The 18,187-nt window shown below is 41.2% G+C and overlaps 1 protein-coding gene across 1 annotated transcript in view; it reads left to right on the plus strand.

The window, feature by feature from the left end:
• The window catches only part of tmtc2a (transmembrane O-mannosyltransferase targeting cadherins 2a), a 100,839-nt gene extending 86,664 nt beyond the window's left edge, over positions 1-14,175 (plus strand). The window contains exons 11-12 of the mRNA XM_049566233.1: positions 4,336-4,399; positions 9,496-14,175. Coding sequence (XP_049422190.1) covers positions 4,336-4,399; positions 9,496-9,705 — 274 coding nt within the window. The 3' untranslated portion in view covers positions 9,706-14,175. The remainder of the gene's footprint in view (positions 1-4,335; positions 4,400-9,495) is intronic.
• The last annotated feature ends 4,012 nt before the right edge of the window (positions 14,176-18,187 follow it).

Raw genomic sequence — 18,187 nt, forward strand, 5'->3', positions numbered from 1 at the left:
CCAAACACTGGCTCTCGATAGGCTCATTCATGTTTTCACATTGGCTACTGTAGTAAGCAGCCCCTTAGCAACAAGCAGTGTCGGAAAAACACTGACAACGAACAGTGAAGGAAATCTTACCTGAAGAAGTTTCATCTGGTTGCAGTGTGCAGGCTGTTCTCACAAACTGTATGTTTTCCTACGAAAATTGATGCATCCAAATTTGTACATATCCACTGTAATTTGGTAGGCTGCGATTACGTGACAAATGTTGATGGGAGTAAACAAGGAACAGCCCCGAGCGGTCTTATAAGGATGCCTCGGGGTTGGGGTGGTGGATGGGTGACAAAAAACTTGACTTTAATCCAGGACTGTCCCCTGGAGTTGCGTGTTCGGAAGTGAACTTTGAGTGAACTTTGAGTCATTTTCAGCTGCATCCTCACCATGTTTCTTTTCCTAAACGTAACCGCAATAACTTTATTTGCCTAAACCTAACTTCCGTAAGTTAATGTTCATGAAGTAACTTCGTGGGGCGCTAATTTGTAGGGTATCATACGAACCGTTCTATGAGAATCTGCAATCCCCACTGCTCGATGCAACCAAATCCTCCTAAGGGCTAATTTATGCTCGACGTTAGATACAGAGATGGAGGCAGACGGAGCCCTCTGTCCATACTCTGCACAGATGAAACGTAGCAGTACCACCAGAGATCGTAGAGGCAGTAGTTCAAGCGAGATACGACATTAGGAGACGATAAAGAAATTCAAAAAATGGCGGAACAAAACAAATTTGTAATGTAGTGATCAGAAGTCTCCGTCCATGTCGTCTGCACAGACCACCAACTGCCGATAACTCTGCCTCCGTTTGAAGCTACAATATTACGCCCTCCTCCACTGTTGCCTCATTTGTTGTTGTGAGAAACTTTTGACTCCGCCCTCTAGTGCCATCTATTAGCTCTGTCTATACCATCATATAGAACGCATAGAAGTATGAGGGCAGTGACGTTTGAAACAGATGTATAAAGAGAGTATGAATGGGCCTTTAATCGTACACACTGCTCCTTTAAATCCTGACTTCCTGAATCTTTATTGACTCTCCAACACTTGACCAAACAAAGACTGAGGAAGCACGCCATAAGATGATGACTATACGATAGTCAGCTATGAACTCCATTGAACCCTGATAAAGTGTTACATATTTAACTTAAGTCATAGTCTTATAAATATTAATTGCCATGTCGGGAGAGGATGGTTTCCTTGACTTTATTAACTTTGGCACAGCAAAGTCTGGTTCGTGTACCCTTTGGATGAAATTGTACGTATGGAGCAGATTAAGTGTTGCCGTTTTATGAACCCAGCTGTAACATGCAGGGGAAGACCGGTTGTGTTTCTGGCATTATAAAAACATCCATCTCTCCTCATCATACTCTGATAAATAATAAGAAATCCATAATAGACAGGGAGCCAGACATCATTTTAAAGTGAGTCCTAATAAATCAAGGCCCAAATGCAAAATGTGAGCTGCATTATCACAGTTATTACACAGCTAAGAAATGAATTACCTGCACAGAACATTGTTCCCTAATGACGCTATTAGAAACTAAAGTATTTTACAAGTTTATACATATATATATATATATATATATATATATATATGTAAATATTTTAACAGTGCTGCAGCTGAAGAAGGATCTGTACCATCCCGTGGCTATTATGTGACAGCACCTAGTTAATTCAGGAGTCTCTGAATACTAATAAGTAATTTGAGGAACACCTTTGTCTGCAGGAACAACAAGTAACATAATTTTGGAATGAGCTATTGTTATTAAATTAGAATCAAATTGCCCTAAAGCACATGATATCTTAATGCAGAGTTAAAAAAAAATAATGTAAAACTATTGTTATTAAGTTTTAAAGGTCTAGTGTGCAGGATTTACTGCCATCTGTGTGCCAAGTGTGAACTCCCGGTTAGAATTCCTTCAGTGCTCATTGTTCAGGTGGTTTTTACCAGGAGCTGAATTATCTGCAAAGGTCTCCTCCTCCATTAAACAAATGGACCCTGTGATTTAAACCGGTAAAAACACTTGATAAAGCAGTGTCACGCTACATATCAGTGTTCCACCAGCACTGTTAGCTCATCGCAGATAGGTTGCTGGCCCAGCACCTGCTAATGTGTGCTCACCTGTTATATCTGATAACTTAAAATCCAGATGTTCAGGTGGTTTTTATCAAGAGCCGAATTATCCACAGAGGTCTCTTCCTCTACAAAACAAATGGACCAGGTGATTTAAAGTGGTAGAGACACTGAATAAAGCAATTTCATGTTAAAAATTTGTGTTTTTCCAATGCTGTTTGGCTCGTCACAAAAAGGGCCGCTAACTACATGTAATACAAAAACGTGGATGGCCCTATCTAGAGCTAGTGTTTGGTGTGTCCGTTCTGGGCTACTGTAGAAACACAGCAGTGCAACATAGTGATCTCCATGGACAAAGACCTGCTCCCTATGTTGATATAATTTAGTTTTGTTTAGTTTATTTTAGAAGGGACAATGCAAATTAGGAAATACACGATAAAAAAAAATGCCAAAATTAGCAAAAAGGCCATTTTTCTCTGTAGTCCCTTGGCCAAGACGTTTCACAAGGCTACCTAAAATACAACAAAGCACAAAAAGCAAGCCAAAAAACATCTCACACACACACACACACACACACACACACACACACAAAAGCAAAAACCCAACACAACAGGGCATACAATATAAAGGACTTTGAACATATCAACAACACATGATTTTTAACATAGATTTTAAGTAAGTAAAAATAATGTAATAATCGTGAAATTTGTGATTCAGTGCTAAAACCTGAGGCAAAATCTGAGGCATATTAAAAGCACTAGAGGCAGGAGTGACATATTTCCATATAAAACAACATTGCAACACCAGCAGGACATATATAAGCTGCTCATCCTAAGGAAGCGAAAACATAACGATCCTTCTCATCTGGCATGGCGGAGCGAGCTAACATTACAGCTCAGCAGAGGAAGACTCCATTAATGTTTTTTTATATTTAAAAATAAGAAAAAAGCAGCCCAAACCAAAAACAACAGGCAGTGACATCATAGGTAAAGGTGAAATGCTTATCTTCTTGTAAAACAGAAAATAAGAAGAAGCAAGGTTACACTGCTGTATCACGGATAATGGATCGTTTATGTCCATGATCGTCCAGTAAGATCACAAAGGTCCTTGTGATCCTTGACTTTGGTTCCTGGAAATTCAGGGTATTTTTAAGGAGGGAGAAATCTTCCACTCATTCATGAGCTATGAAGCCATTAATGTTTCCATACTGTCACGAACATGAGCGTATCGTCCATGAGTAGATGCACGCTTCCTTCTGCGTGGTGACACAGTTTGTGGATGTAGTTCGTAGAAAGAGGATCGTTCCTACATGAAACTGCTCACAACAAAGTCTGTGGATTAACCTGAGTAACCAGGTCGTGATTTCACAAAACAGACATTGCTATTAAGTTTTTCAAATGTATATAAATATATTATTTTTGGCACTTGGAGCACCATAAGCCATCTAGTTCCAAGCTTCCCAAGCTAGCAGCTAGTGTTAGAGATATCTCCATCTTCTTGCCAAATATGCTCACTTCTGGCTCCAAAAATGGAGGTGGCAATGGCCAAAATATCAAACTTGAGTCGACAAACTAATGGCTGACGTCTCGGTGGCTACATCCATCATTTTATACAGTTTATGCTTAGCTAACAATATAGCTGTGGTGGTAGCGCTATTAATGTTTACATCTTGCGCTGTCACGAGCAGGAGCCTCTCGTCCATGAGTAGATGCACTCTTCCCCCTTGCACGGTGATGCAGTTTGCAGGTGTAGTTTGGTAGAAAGACATGAAACTGCTCTCAACATGGTTTGCGGATTATCTCGAGTTACCTGGTCATGATTTTTGGAAAGAGACGTAGCTATTAATTTGGCACTTTGAGCACCAGTGTCATCTAGTTCCAATATATTGGAGAGAAGGTAGACATCTCTACAGCTGATATCTCCAACACTCTACAACTCACACCAAAAGTATCTAGACTGATGAATAGTGCTACAGGTAAGAGGAAAAAACTGTGTGTTTGATTGTGGGGTGAACTGTCCCTTTAACATGTAATGAATCTGACTATTCCAGTAAAATCACCACTGAGACATTTTACAGCAGTTAAACACTGTTTCATGTTGCAAGCTGGACAGTAATAAAAGAACACACTCATCAGTAATCTGTATTAGCGCAGTATTATTAATATAAAGTGTGATATGTCACATTCTTACTCTCCTTTTCTCCCTGTTCTTCATTCTCTTCAGACAGGCCAGTCTTAATGAGGCAGCGGAGAGGCAGTACGAGCGCGCAGCCAGCCTCAGACCAGATGTAAGTACCTGGACTGGTGGGCCTGTTAGCACTTATCATGGAAATGCACACACACGACTGCACTGTAAATCCAATTTACAACATACTACGTGTTACCCATCATTCTGACATTATATTATAGCACTGTTGTTCCTGGCAAGCAGAGAATATAAAATGGAAACTGTGTTCTGTTCGTGGCTGTGATCGGCTGCTTCAGTGTGCTTATGCAAACACAAAAACCCCAAAGAGAGAAGAGTTCAGTGGTTACCGTCGGCTGTTATTGAACTCACACTTTCAGCCTCTGAGTAAATACTCGATCATCACAGTGGAGTTTAACAGACAAAGCCTTGAGGAATATCATGTCTCTCCATGTCAGCACATGCGGTGGAGGAAGTCGGGGGCTATTATATCCTGTTTCTGTCACGTATTAATCAGTCACTTCAAAGGAGAGGGTGCGTGGACTGGCCTGGGAGAGGTAACTTAGAGTCCTGTGTTTTTTAGATGAGACCTAGAAGGAGCTTCCTGCAGTCGTTTGTCATGTTAGTCTGCGTAGTGACGGTCTGCTCTCTGACTTATGTTGCCACTGCAGTCAGGAGAGAGGTTTGACTTTTATCGTCATGCCCTTCACCGGTGTAAGTCGTGTTACATTGCCACACACTTACAGCAATGTTTCCCCACGTTTTGTGTCTGATGCAGCCCTGTAAGATAAACTCAAATACATCTTTATCCACATTAGTCCCCAACGCTCTGATGGGTTAAGATACACCCTGTGCATATATTCATAATTCTGTTCAATTTCTTTGTTGCATGACAATAAAGAGAAGACATTCTGACATATACTTTCCCACTGATCTGCCATACAGTCTTCAGTGGGATCAAGGAGGAGCTATGATGATGATGTTGATGATGTGGAGCTCTCCAGAATCTCCTCCATCCTTGACAACCTCAGGGATAGTCGTCCTGCTCTTTTGAGAGTAATAATTAATATTTGTTGTGTTGGATTCTTGAAGAAAACCTTTCTCGTATGCCTCCACAGAAAAAAAATATAAATTTACACTAAAATAATGTATAACAAAGCTTTCATACAGCTTTGCACACACATTACTTTTGGATGGATTACTCGCGAATGCAGGGTCGCACAGAAATGCCACGCATATCACATGAAAGCGCAGGACCAGAGCTTTCCTCTCCTCATCTCCTGTTGGAAATGGTTGGGCACACATCTCTACCCACCTGTCTCTCTCTCTCTCTCTCTCTCTCCCTCTCTCTCTCTCTCTCTGTGTCTCTATGTGTTTCTCTGTGTATCTGTGAGTGAGGGATTGTGTGTTATTGACTTTACTTTATTTCTAGTTTGTTAATTTTGTTGTTGTTGCAGGGTCTGATTGTTCTAAGTTCTGTATATTTGATGAATATTAAGACTACTCTATCCTCATAATCTGATGTCATTCAGATGCCTTTCTAGTAATAGTACTACACTACTTTTGTTCAGAGTAGGTTAAAAAACACTGAATGTTTCCATTTTCATTTCTGTCACTATAGTTTTAATTGACATGACTTTGTTATGGCACTTTAATGTCTGCCTGCCTAGCAGTAATGGGGGGAAATGAAAGCACATGTTCAACTGTGTGTTGATTTGTTTATGATACGCTTCCAAGTTAAAAATAACATGCTGCACAGTGTACATGCACTATACACTTAAAAACTCTCACACAACTCATGCAGTCTAATCCAAGCCTCATTTATCCAGTCATATGCCTAACACTTCCCAAACTGATGCATTTTCACACACATACACAAAAATCCCAACTATTTGAGTCTGGATTTGAAGAGAGCATGGTGCTGCGGGACCTCTGGCCAGAGGCCAGAAGGGAGATCAGTCCATGGTGGGGAGGTGTGAAGTCCTTGGTTAGACACTTTCTTTACAAATTAGAGGTAACACGGCACGGCTAATTGATACACAGACGATCATGAAGTATTTCTTTAACAGTATTTACTATATGAAGCAATAATGTGTTCATACAGTTGAAAAAATGTTGAGTTGTTTTGGGTTTTTTTTCAAGCCTTAAAAGCTGAGTAAATCCATTGAAGAGAAGAATAGGATACTCGTTGTCCATCTTTATGTGTTTATAATTCACAGTTAGGAAGCCTTCATGTGCAGATATAGACACGCTGAGGCCGTCTCTTCTCATTTGTCATTTGTAAAACGCCTGTTGTCTTTGACATTTTCCCCGCACACGTCTGCTTCGTGGATGACAGTCTCTTAAATATCAACTTAATCCAGTAGCTCTCAGGTCATGAAAGATTCAGCTCTGGCTCTACGTGTTAAGAAAGGCAACGATCGTGTGCCTCCAGAGAAAGGTGCGAGCAGTGATTTTTCATTTTGCACACATAGACTGAAATGCTTTATTTACACCACTCAGATAGGTTCATCTCAAATATCACGCTGTAACAGATAAGCTATATTTACTGACTGTGGAATATGGGAGGCCTGCTTTAATTCTCAGGATGATAAGGCTACAGTATGTGCTATGGTCCCTGTAAATTAAAAAGGGTGATATGATGTGCTAATATTGGACTGTATATGTATATTTTTGTTCTTTTAAATCACTATTTAACAACTTAATTTTGAAAAAATTCTGGAGTACTTTCTGATACATTTGGAGAAAATCTTTTGTTATTGTTCATTGTAGCTCAAATGACAGGGTATATCTCAAAAGTTTAAGATCAGATACTATCTTGAAAATATTTTATATCCAACCCGCTGAAGGTCAAGAGCTTTTATCCGTTTCATCACTGCAGCAAGACCGACCCAGCTTCAGAAATAATTGTTGCAGTCAAAAGAAAGGCAAAAAAGGGATTACTGAATTACTCTCTGTCTGCCGTCCTGTACACAGAACAAAAGCGAGGCTCCATTTCTGATGATTTAGCTCAGTCGGTGTGTATTGCATATCACCCCGTTGTTTAAAATGGCAAAGGGACCCTCATTTATCTAGCTTAGTTTGTCTGGGCTGTTCAGAAAGTTCCACCGTGGTACAAAAAGCAGAACAGTGGTTTGAAGCACTCTGAAATATAACTGTTTGATACATAAATTTGTAGCATTTGGTGAGAAAAACAAACCCACTGAAAAAGGGGAGTGGTAGTACTGCACTGCAGCTCCTCTCTCTGTAAAAACTGCGTTTATTAATTAGTTCTCCAGCGTCTTCCAGGCTAACACTTGAATTATTCCAGCTCTGTAAGCGTTCATTTGTTACATTAGGTGAGCTCCCACTCCCAGGGCTCGTCTTTTAACACTGCTTGAGAAGTGGAATGTAAACGAGTGAAATATCAGCGTTAAGAAAAGACGAGCAGTTGTGTTTGGGGAGAGAAATTCTGTGAAGTAGTTGCCAAGTTGCTAACCATATGTCATGCAGCAAGGACGTGGGCCTGGGAACGACGCCAGGTCTGGGGGATGAGGTGCCGATGACTTTTAGGATGAGATTTGGGTGTGTTTGTTAGTTACGGCTTGCTGAGAGTCATGTCTACGACCTGGGTTTTGTAGATTTCCATGACTGGTACACTGTTCAGGACCAGATGGTTTTATTTCACAACTTAAAGATGGTATTTTATTAAATTTATCTACGGAAAGACACCTCTCAATGGTTGCATTCATCCATATCATAAACTAGAATTACTGCCTCTCAGTTGTATGCCTCCCCAAACCAGTCAAGTCACAACTACAGTTAACACGCATGTCTGTGAAAACATGGATGTTTCACACATCTTCAAAAAGGCAGCACAAAAGATCCATACAAGACTCCCAAGATTAGCGTCACCAATTCAGTATCTGACCAAATGTCTCCCCTTCTCCTGAGTTATGACACAGAAAATTAGCCTGAAAAATGTTTTATGCAGAACATTATGATGTCACACTGAAGCTAACATTTGACCTTTTGGATATAAAATGTCATCACTCTCTTGTTATATCCTATTAGACATTTGTGCCAAAATTGAAAAACTTCTTGAGATTTATTCAAGGTGTTTTTGAGATATCTCGTTCATAAGAATGCAACAGACGAGGTCATAGTGACCTTGACCTTTGACCATCAAATTCTAATCAGTTCATTTACGAGTCCAAGTGGAGGTTTGTGGTAAATTTAAAGAACTTCCCTCAAGTTATTCATGAAATACTGTGGTCACGATAATGAGACAGATGCAAGGTCACAGTGACCTTGACCTTGACTTGGCTTCCAAATTCTAATCAGTTCATTCATGAGTCCAGGTGGACATGTGTGTCAATTTGGGGACATTCTCTCAAGGCCTTCTTAAGATATTGTGTTAACAATAAGAGGGACACAAGGTCATAGTGATCTTTGACCATCAAATTCTAATTAGTTCATCAATGAGCCCAGGTGGACCTTTGTGCCAAGTTTGAAGAACTTCCCTTAAGGTGTTCTTGAGATGTTTTGTTCATCAGACTGAGTTGGACGCAAGGTCACAGTGACCTTTGACATCCAAAATCTAATCAGTTCATTCTTAAGTCCAAGTGGACGTTTGTGCCAAATTTCAATAACTTCCCGCAAGTTACGGAAATTTACGAAATTTGCAGAAATTTTCTCAAGGCCTTCTTGAGAATTTATGTGTTTACGATAATGGGATGGACAGACAGACAACCCAAAAAACAATTTTCCTCTGACCATAACTGTCGCCAGCACAGAGGCATAAAAATACTCAGCACACACCCACAGACACCTATTTGTTCACTGTGGCACTATTGAAGGACACCCTTTTGTCTTTGGCCATGACTGCTACTCTGCTATGAGATAGCATTAGAGCTAATTTAATGCATATTTGATTTTCTAAGTCTTAAGCAAATTCTACCACAGCCTCTTGATTTAATCCACCGTCCATAAAAGACCTGGCAAGCTTCCTAAAATATGTGTCTCACATAACTGTCTGTGTCAAAGGTAGAGCTGAGAAGGGCGAGTCTAAAATAGTTTGCCCAGACAGATAAATCCAAGGTCGACACAGTTGCCACAAGAACAGTAATCCTGTCAGTCCTCACACCTCACTGTAATTATTATGCGTCTCTACTGCGTCTCTCTGTCTCCTTCCCTCACTGTGTCTCTGCCCTCTCCTAGTACCCGGCTGCTCTGATGAACCTCGGTGCCATCCTCCACCTGAACGGGAAACTTCCTGAAGCGGAGGCCAACTACTTGCGTGCACTCCAGCTCAAGCCGGATGATGTCATCACCCAGTCCAACCTGCGCAAGCTGTGGAACATCATGGAGAGGCAGGGACTCAGGATTAGAGCGTGGACTCGGGATGCAGAGGAGCACCCTTTGAACTGAGAGAGTCGCTGCACTGTTCTTTCCGTGATGACGCAGCGTGCCCTTCAGAGAGCGAAGCAGGACAGGATATAAAAGAGCTGGAGGCTAAAAGCCCTCTCTACGAGACAGGAAAGACAAATTCTGTAGAGTCGTGGCCTGTGATGCTTGTGGGAGACAGTTTGAGGCTTGGCATGTTTGGGATTCAGGAGCGTAAGAGTTGTGCCCGATAATACGTCACCACCAGTGCTGTACGGTGGCTCAGACGACTAAAGTCACCTTTATTATTGAGTTTTATAAAGCAATGCTCAGCTGTTCAATGATGCACTGAAATCAAAGGCAAATAACCACAAAGTCCAAAAGAAAAAAATCTTAAGTCTAGTTATTATTTCACGATTAATAAAAACTTGGGTATGTTATAAAGCACTTAATTTGAATGAAGATGTAGCAAAAGTATTTAAATAATTTCTGCAGGAAAGGTTTGGAGATGTCAGCTTGAATTGGGTAAATGACGGCAGCTGGTTTGTGGAGTTCTACTGCACCGCAACTTGCAATGCTGCACCCGCCCCGCCCCTCACAAATATGACCAATTAGTTTTACAACCTAACCCCGGGACCTAAAACCGCAAATTCTATGATAATTATTGCGCTGTTCAAGTAACTTAATTAGGCAACAGGTTTAAAGTGATCATCTTGGGTGATTTCATACATGTTAAACTGAGATGATATATTTTATGTAAAGGTAATTCAGGACATAAAATTTCAATGAATATTTTTTACATATTCTGATCATAAGCTTGTTTGCAATCGAGTGGCTATTATGACGAAATTCAGATGAGGGCAGGAAGTGATAATCTATATACTCAACCCGAAGTCGAAATCCGGTGTAAGCAGTGACTTGCGCTGTCAGACAAAAAAAGCTGTCCTTTAACGTTGGCATGATACACAGCCAGTCGCCATTGTAGTTTACTGGTGCTTGGTGGCATCAAGGGGAAACACGATGGAACAAGAGCGAAAGTAAAGGCGGCGAAACTTCGAGTAGGGTAGGCAGGAGTGGTGGTGGATGGGTCCAACAAATACTAACTTTCATTCTGTCCCGTATGATTCTGAAGCCAAACCCTGCTCTTTTTTCCTAAACCCAACCATGTGCGTTAGTTGTTGGAGAAAAAAAATATCAATTTGCGTGGTTGTACAGTAAATTTCCTGTGAAAACGGAAGTGTATTTTGAAAGAAGACAATGCACGTACCAGGCAGAACTTGACACTGCGTCCATTACGAGTCTAATGGACTATAACTATTTTGTGTGTGGTCAGGTCTATGAGTCAAACGACTGTCATCTTGTTTCTGGTCAGGTGAGAAGATGTGCTTTTGTATTTAAACTCTGTACATGGATGCACCGCTGTCGGGCTAATGTTAATAGGTAACGTTAGTTCATTTTAGCCACTATTTCCTGCCTACTAGATCAACCGTTCCCAGAGGTTTGGTGAAACGATGTTGAAAATCACAGAGAAGTTGTCACAGCACATTGTAATTGCAACTCAAGGTATACATTCATTATTTTCTGTAACTGCTTATCCTGTTAGGGGTCAGGAGGGGCTGGAGCCTATCCCAGCTGACACTGGTCAAGAGGCAAGGTGGACAGGTCACCAGACTATCACAGGGCTGACACATAGAGACAGACAACCATTCACACTCACATTCACACCTACGAACAATTTAGAGTCACCAATTAACCTGCATGTCTTTGGACTGTGGGAGGAAGCCGGAGTACCCAGAGAAAACCCACGCTGACACGGGGAGAACATGCAAACTGCGCACAGAAGGGCTCCCCCACCCCTGGGTTCAAACCAGGAACTCTTTGGCTTTGAGGCAACAGTGCTAACGCTTTAATGTTATCGTTTGACATTAGCTAACTCCGCTCCTCTTGACTGAAGAAGAAGGTTTATGATCCACGTCTGCTGCTGTTTCTCTGCGAGTGTTTCTGTCTTTACTATTTTCAAGACTTAGGGAGCGATCACGCCGAGATGAAACGCTAGAAATGCGATGCCAGTAAAACCATTGTTTTCCTATGATACCGGCTGACCAGCGTTCAAGCATCTTTATAGACGGACATTTTTTCCGGCGTCTTTTTAGACACGCGTTTTTGTAGACGCTTCTTTTTAGACGCTTCTTTGTAGACGCTGAAAAGTTAAAATATTTTCAACTTTTTGAGCGTCAGACGCCAGTAGCTAGCGCGCATTGAATAAGCGCTTCCAGCATTTCAAGCGTCTTTGAAGCATCCCCATCTCTAGCGTCTCATTTCTGTGTGATCACTCCCTTAAAGTGGCCTTTGTTTTCTTCCACTTCCACGAAGCACCTGTGCAGTGTTGGTCGTTTTTGCTTCCGAGTTGCCTGCAAACAAGCCGTTGAGCAGCACATCTGTACAGTTAACGTGATTGTTAGTAACACACCTGATTGACGCGGCTCTCATATTCCAGCTGGCACAGAAGAGAGACTTAACGCACGAAGTCAGCAGACAGAGGATTAAATTATTAGTCAATATTCAATTTATTTTAATATATTTATGATCCAACACCCACAATCCAACCTGCGTGTTCTTTGTTTAACCCAGAACTGAATAAAATTTAGACAATGGTGCAGGTACTTGACACGATGCAGGACTCTGGATGTCACTTGAGTCAATGTCAGTTGCGGCTAAAAACTACAAGTCTGAAGATGCAAAAACAACAGTGGAGTTAGACCAGTTTGAGCTTACTCCTCATCTGTGCTTGAGGCTAGCTGCTACTGGCATAACACCCGAATGTCTGTCCGAACTCCCGGTGGACAAGTTGCATTGCTGGTAAAGAAGGCTCCAAGTTTTAACAAGAAATAAGGATGTGTGCAATTTAAAAAAAAAAAAAAAATGCTATCTCTGGTTCTGCAGCATCAGTTTCAATCCTTTATCTTTTAAACTGTCCATTATGAGTCCGATGCTATCAGAATGGAATGCTAAATCAGTGGTGTACTATTTAAAATATTTTAAATGAAAATTCTGATTAATTACCCTCAGGGTGCTCTCGCCATTAACTATTACTCTTAACACAGTAAATCCATAACATAAAAAGCATGCCAGTGCTCAGGCACCTTCAGGTACCACCGCCCTCCTACGCCCCGATCACACAGGAGGCACCGCACTGCCTTTATAATAAAAAAATTGAATGCCATGAGTAAAAAAAAAAAAAATGCTTGCTGCGCCTTTTTATTGTTGCCAGGAACCTACTTACCCTTATTTATTTAACAGTAGTAAGCATCTAGTTCCTAAAATGTTGACGCAGAGGGTACTTGCTGTAGCTCTGGTTTAGGGTGAGAGGCTGTCAGTAAATAGTTATTTTGGCCACAGGGAAACAGAGATCTGTGTGGGCACAATAGACCCTAAACAAGATGGTGGATCATGGGGAGTACCACCAGTTGGTCCAGGAGCTTCTCCTCCATGATGGCTGTTTCCAGGCATATTTTAGGAGGACTCGGGGGCAGTTTGACAACCTGCTGTCTATTGTCGGGCCGTATAGCTCTGGGTATCCAGCAACTGCTACCATCAGTTTCTCCTCCATTGTTGACCAACTGTAAACTTGTTGTCGTGACTACCACAGAAGGCCCGCCTCTCAAATCATCCGATTGGACAATACGAAGAAAGCGGAGATGATGTGGCGCGCTTTTGCTCCCTGAGTAAAATGCCAGGCGCCTAGAGCGCAGAAACGCAAGGTGCATCGCAGTGCAAAAACAGTGAGCAAAAAGCTTCATTATCATAGACATAAAACAATTACAAAAAGCCGCCTCCAGCTGTTACAACTCTTCCTGTGTGATCAGGGCCTAATACAGTGCGGTGTAGTAAATCACCCCAACCAATTAAAAGCCAGTAGCCAATTCACATTCTGTTGTCCGAGTCGCTCAAGATTGTTTGCACCTGGTGCATTGTAAGTTCTTGTGACTGTAAACGTTAAAAACAGATCACGGGAAAACTCCACAGCGGTGCCAAAGCTTGAACTGAGTCTTTACGCCTCTCGTGCCAAGCAAGAACTGAAATGTGTCGTGTTCCTTGTGTCAAATGAAGATGTGTCATTTCATGTGATCAAACGATCAAACTTAATTTATTAATACATGTTATTTTATGTGAAGAAGCCAACACTGTGCCGTCACTGTCACAGTAGCCCACCCTCTCTGATTCTTCCACATAGACAGGCTACAGTAGGCATCATGACAACTACATTAAAATGGTTTTTTTTTTTACATGTGTATTCTTTTCTCTCTGCTCAGGGACATCAGGTTGTGGTTCCTGTCACAGAGCGGCTTTGTGACACAGAGAGAGCTTCTTAAAATGATGTTAGGTGTTTTTTGATGATTGTGATTGTTTGGTTAAATTATAGAAAACTGTGTAGCTGAAAAGAAATGTGTTGTGTTTTGTAAAGAGAAGTGAACCTTTTTTTCCAGAATAAAAACATGACTTTTGCTGTCAACAGTGTGATGTCCTCGGGGAAGCCTGCGCCTTTCAACAATGTAAATTCAGTCCGCCAGCTCACATGGAAATGTATGTGGATACAGAGTGTGCGCTGAGATGATATTTGGCCTTTAATCCTGCAAGCATACACCTCCATCTGCTTCTCACAGCAGACACTGGAGAGTGACGAAGTCAAAGCGTACAGTTTCCCATATGAGTGGGCTGTGTTCAAGATGGCAGTTGTTGACTTTCCTAAAGCCAGTATACAATATCACTCAAGTTTACAGTGAGCTAATAGTAAGCTCCGAAAACAGGCAAGAAACAGCCAAAACCAATTCAATCCATAACGCTCAACATGATAGATTTAAACATCAAGTTTGAAAACATCACAATCCATCTGCCACAACATCTTAAAAAATACAGGACATTCAGCCTCTACAAACGTGATTTACATTACATACATGCATACCAGTGACTACATGTTGGGGCAATCGAACTCAAGTTTGTTTGCCCCCTAAGTGTGGTCCTTTTGGGCAGGTGTGAACACAGCAATCACACTCAGGTGTGCACCAAAACAACCGGACCGAGACCTTCTTGAAGAGGTGGTCTCAGTCCGGTTTCAAACAAACTCTGGTGCAGTTCATTTGTGGTGCGAACATGTTCTGACCTGGATCCGAACCAACTGCAGTCACATGACACATTGTTTGGGTTAAACATGAGCATGTTACAGTCCTGGAGGATTATTAATGTGCACCTCCTCCTGTACTGCCTTAATATGCACATTCAGCACATCCAATGCATCAAAACATTGTTTTCTAGTTGGAGCCGCGCCTCGTTTTCAAACTGTATGGTTTGACTAAAATGAACAATGACAGCAATATAGTCCACGATGAGCAGCGCTAAAATCAACCTGCGTAGTTGTCCCTCCATTGTGACATTAGAAAGTGTCACATTTATCTTGCAAGTGTGCTCTTCTTCAACGTTTGCTTGACTTCCTGGATTTTTCCCACATGGAAATTCTGACCAATCAAGAGCAGCTTTCTGGCGCAAGGCATTTGATCTGGTCCTCTTGAAAATGCTGCCGTGAGAACACGGACCAACTCCAACTTTGTGACAAAATTAGTCCCTGATTCGGACCAGATTCGTGAACTCTAGGTCTGAAAGCACCCTAGAAGCATTATTTGGACGTGTACACACAGCCTCTTGCGTGTTTACGGTCAGCTCTGTGCAGTCATGGATACGTTGTACACAAACCAACTCGCCAATGGTTTACAAGGTATGGGTAGAGATGCACGCCAAAAAGAAATGCCCACATTTCTGGTTGGAAGCACACCTACTTTTAAACACTGTTAAAAACTTGGATACCAGCAGGGTCTGGGACATGGGGAACTATCGCAATGCCGGCCTTTTCGAGAAGGTAGCTGCTTTGCACGTTCAAACAAGTCCGTCACCTGTTGAAAACGACAAATGATAAACAATGTTAGGACTACTTTGTGAATGTAAACATAGTGAGTGTTAGTGTTGTAGCAGCATACGATTAGAAATCAACAGACACCAAAACATTGCCCACAAGCAGTAAAGTAGTAATTTGTAACACACAGCCAATACAACTTCTGCTAAACCAATGGAGTCACTAAATAGCAGTCGGAGCAGGGAACACATGCCGTAAATTCTTCCCCCTTCTATCTTTTGCAAAGTTACATCATGGTATTTCTTGCAGGCAAGCTAGTATATTAAACCAAGCTTTTCCCTCAGCAGACACTTTGGCACGTCAGTCGCAGGTGTAATTGATCCCAGTAACGACGGCTGCAGGAGCCAGCTCCATCGTTATCATTATTAAGTGCACCTGAGCTTTCCCTGCTTTGAGTCAAAATGTCTGCTGTGGGAAAAAAAAAGGTCTTTCCTACATGAGCGGCAGCAGCAGTAGGGAGCAGCAAGTGGTTACGGCACACTTACAGTACATTTTACAAATGCACAGGGCAACAGCAGCAGTTAGAGGAGATGAGACGCCGCAGAGCACTGCTGACTCAAATGAACAGTTTTTTATACATATATCAAATGAAAGCTCCTGATGACCTCTTTCTACCCAACCAATCAAGAGACACTGAACACACAGAACTTTTGGGGTCTAAATGGGCATCATTGCACTTATTTAGGTAAGAATTAGAACAAATACCAAACTGTCAAACTGTTCAATAAGGACATTTTCATCCACGTCTTATCCTCCTGAGACCTGAACTCGTGTTTGGTATGCATTTTATTTCTTAGATATTTGGGATCAGTGGGACCCGATAAGTATAAAAAACAAAACATTGTTGACAATAATCAAATCAAATGAGACGACAATAAAGTCCCAGTGTCCTCAAACGAGACGACAATAAAGTCCCAATGTCTTCAAACGAGACGACAATAAAGTCCCAATGTCTTCAAACGAGACGACAATAAAGTCCCAGTGTCCTCAAATGAGACGACAATAAAGTCCCAGTGTCCTCAAACGAGACGACAATAAAGTCCCAATGTCCTCAAACGAGACGACAATAAAGTCCCAGTGTCCTCAAATGAGACGACAATAAAGTCCCAATGTCCTCAAAGGCGTACTTCCTAATTGAAAGCATCTTATCTTGTTGCTAAAGTTGGTCAAATGTGTTGCCGTATCAAACCACAAACATTATTAATTATAAATAAACAAGTTCCAGCCATTAAATGTGATCAGGTTTTGGACCTTGTCCACTTTTGTGTCAGGATCGGCTGCAGACTGACTTGGCAGAGATGGCTGCCATCTTGTTTTAACATGTGTATTGTGCTCTTCCGACCACTAGATGGCACAAAAAGAGTCCACGAACGAGGACAACAGGTCTAAGTTAAGTAGAATGAAGTTTAAGGTCAAATAAACCGAAAATGTCTTCATATGAGGGCACAGGGTCTCAGGACATTTTTAACATCAAAGATTAAGAGTAATACACAAAGTTCGGAAAAAAGATGGTCATTTTTTTGTTTTGGCCGTTTGGTAAAGTTGGTCAAATGCCACTCACTCTTCTGGTTCTTATCCTTTGATATGTTATCTGGGCCATGCGTGAATACATAATATATATATAAACCCTTAAAGTGTAACTACAATATTTTTAACCTGGACCCTATTTTCCGATGTTTTTCTGTAACTAATAGGAGCAGCCATTTTTTAAATTGGTCCAGTTTTGAGAAAAAATGGGCTGGCACTTCATCACTTGGGGAGTGCATGGTCAGTTTACATCCACTAAATGTGCTTGTTCTGCCGCTGACAGGGTCAGATTGGTATTTTAAGTGTCTGATGACATTATGGATTGACTCCTACTGAGACTTATGTTTTTGTTTAAGAATAGGATCCTTTTTGTTTGAACAGAACCAGCCCTAAAATTGTTAACACGAAACTCACCAGAGTCCATTTACATATACTGTAATTTTAGCCAGCATAGAGCCAGCATGTTTTCACATCTAACTGGGTGGATTAAGGGTTTATTTACCAAACCATAGTTGGTGATCGTTGGAACAATAAAAATACAAACCGAAACAGTTTTTATTAGTTTCATGTGGTTTCTATGGAATTTTAATGAAGTGTGTTTTATGGTGATAAAATTAATGTGTATTTACATGGAGTCTGGTGGGTTTGGCAATACCAATTTTGGGGCTGTTTTTGGTTAAACAAAAAGGGTGTTACTCTTTAACAGCAGGGTGTGTCTCTGTAGGGCTTTTCCATATTGTTGTCAGACAATGAGAGCAACAATTTGTTGTTTGTGGATTTCAATCGATGACGCACAGTTTCCCATCACCGTGACATTTAGCTGCTGCTGGCTGCATCCCTCTCGCTCAATACTGGACAAGTTTAAAAAATTATTGTTCCCTTTAGTCACTCAAATGGGAAAATAGGCTCTATGTTGAAAAGAGTTGCACTTTAAGTTTGCCAAAAAATCATTCATAGACAGAAATGTTTTTGAGTTATCTTAAAAAGTGATGTTATATACACTCACTGCCCACTATATTAGGTACACCTGTTCAA

This window comes from Epinephelus fuscoguttatus, linkage group LG22, assembly GCF_011397635.1.
Source record: "Epinephelus fuscoguttatus linkage group LG22, E.fuscoguttatus.final_Chr_v1".
Classification (NCBI taxonomy): Eukaryota; Metazoa; Chordata; class Actinopteri; order Perciformes; family Serranidae; genus Epinephelus; species Epinephelus fuscoguttatus.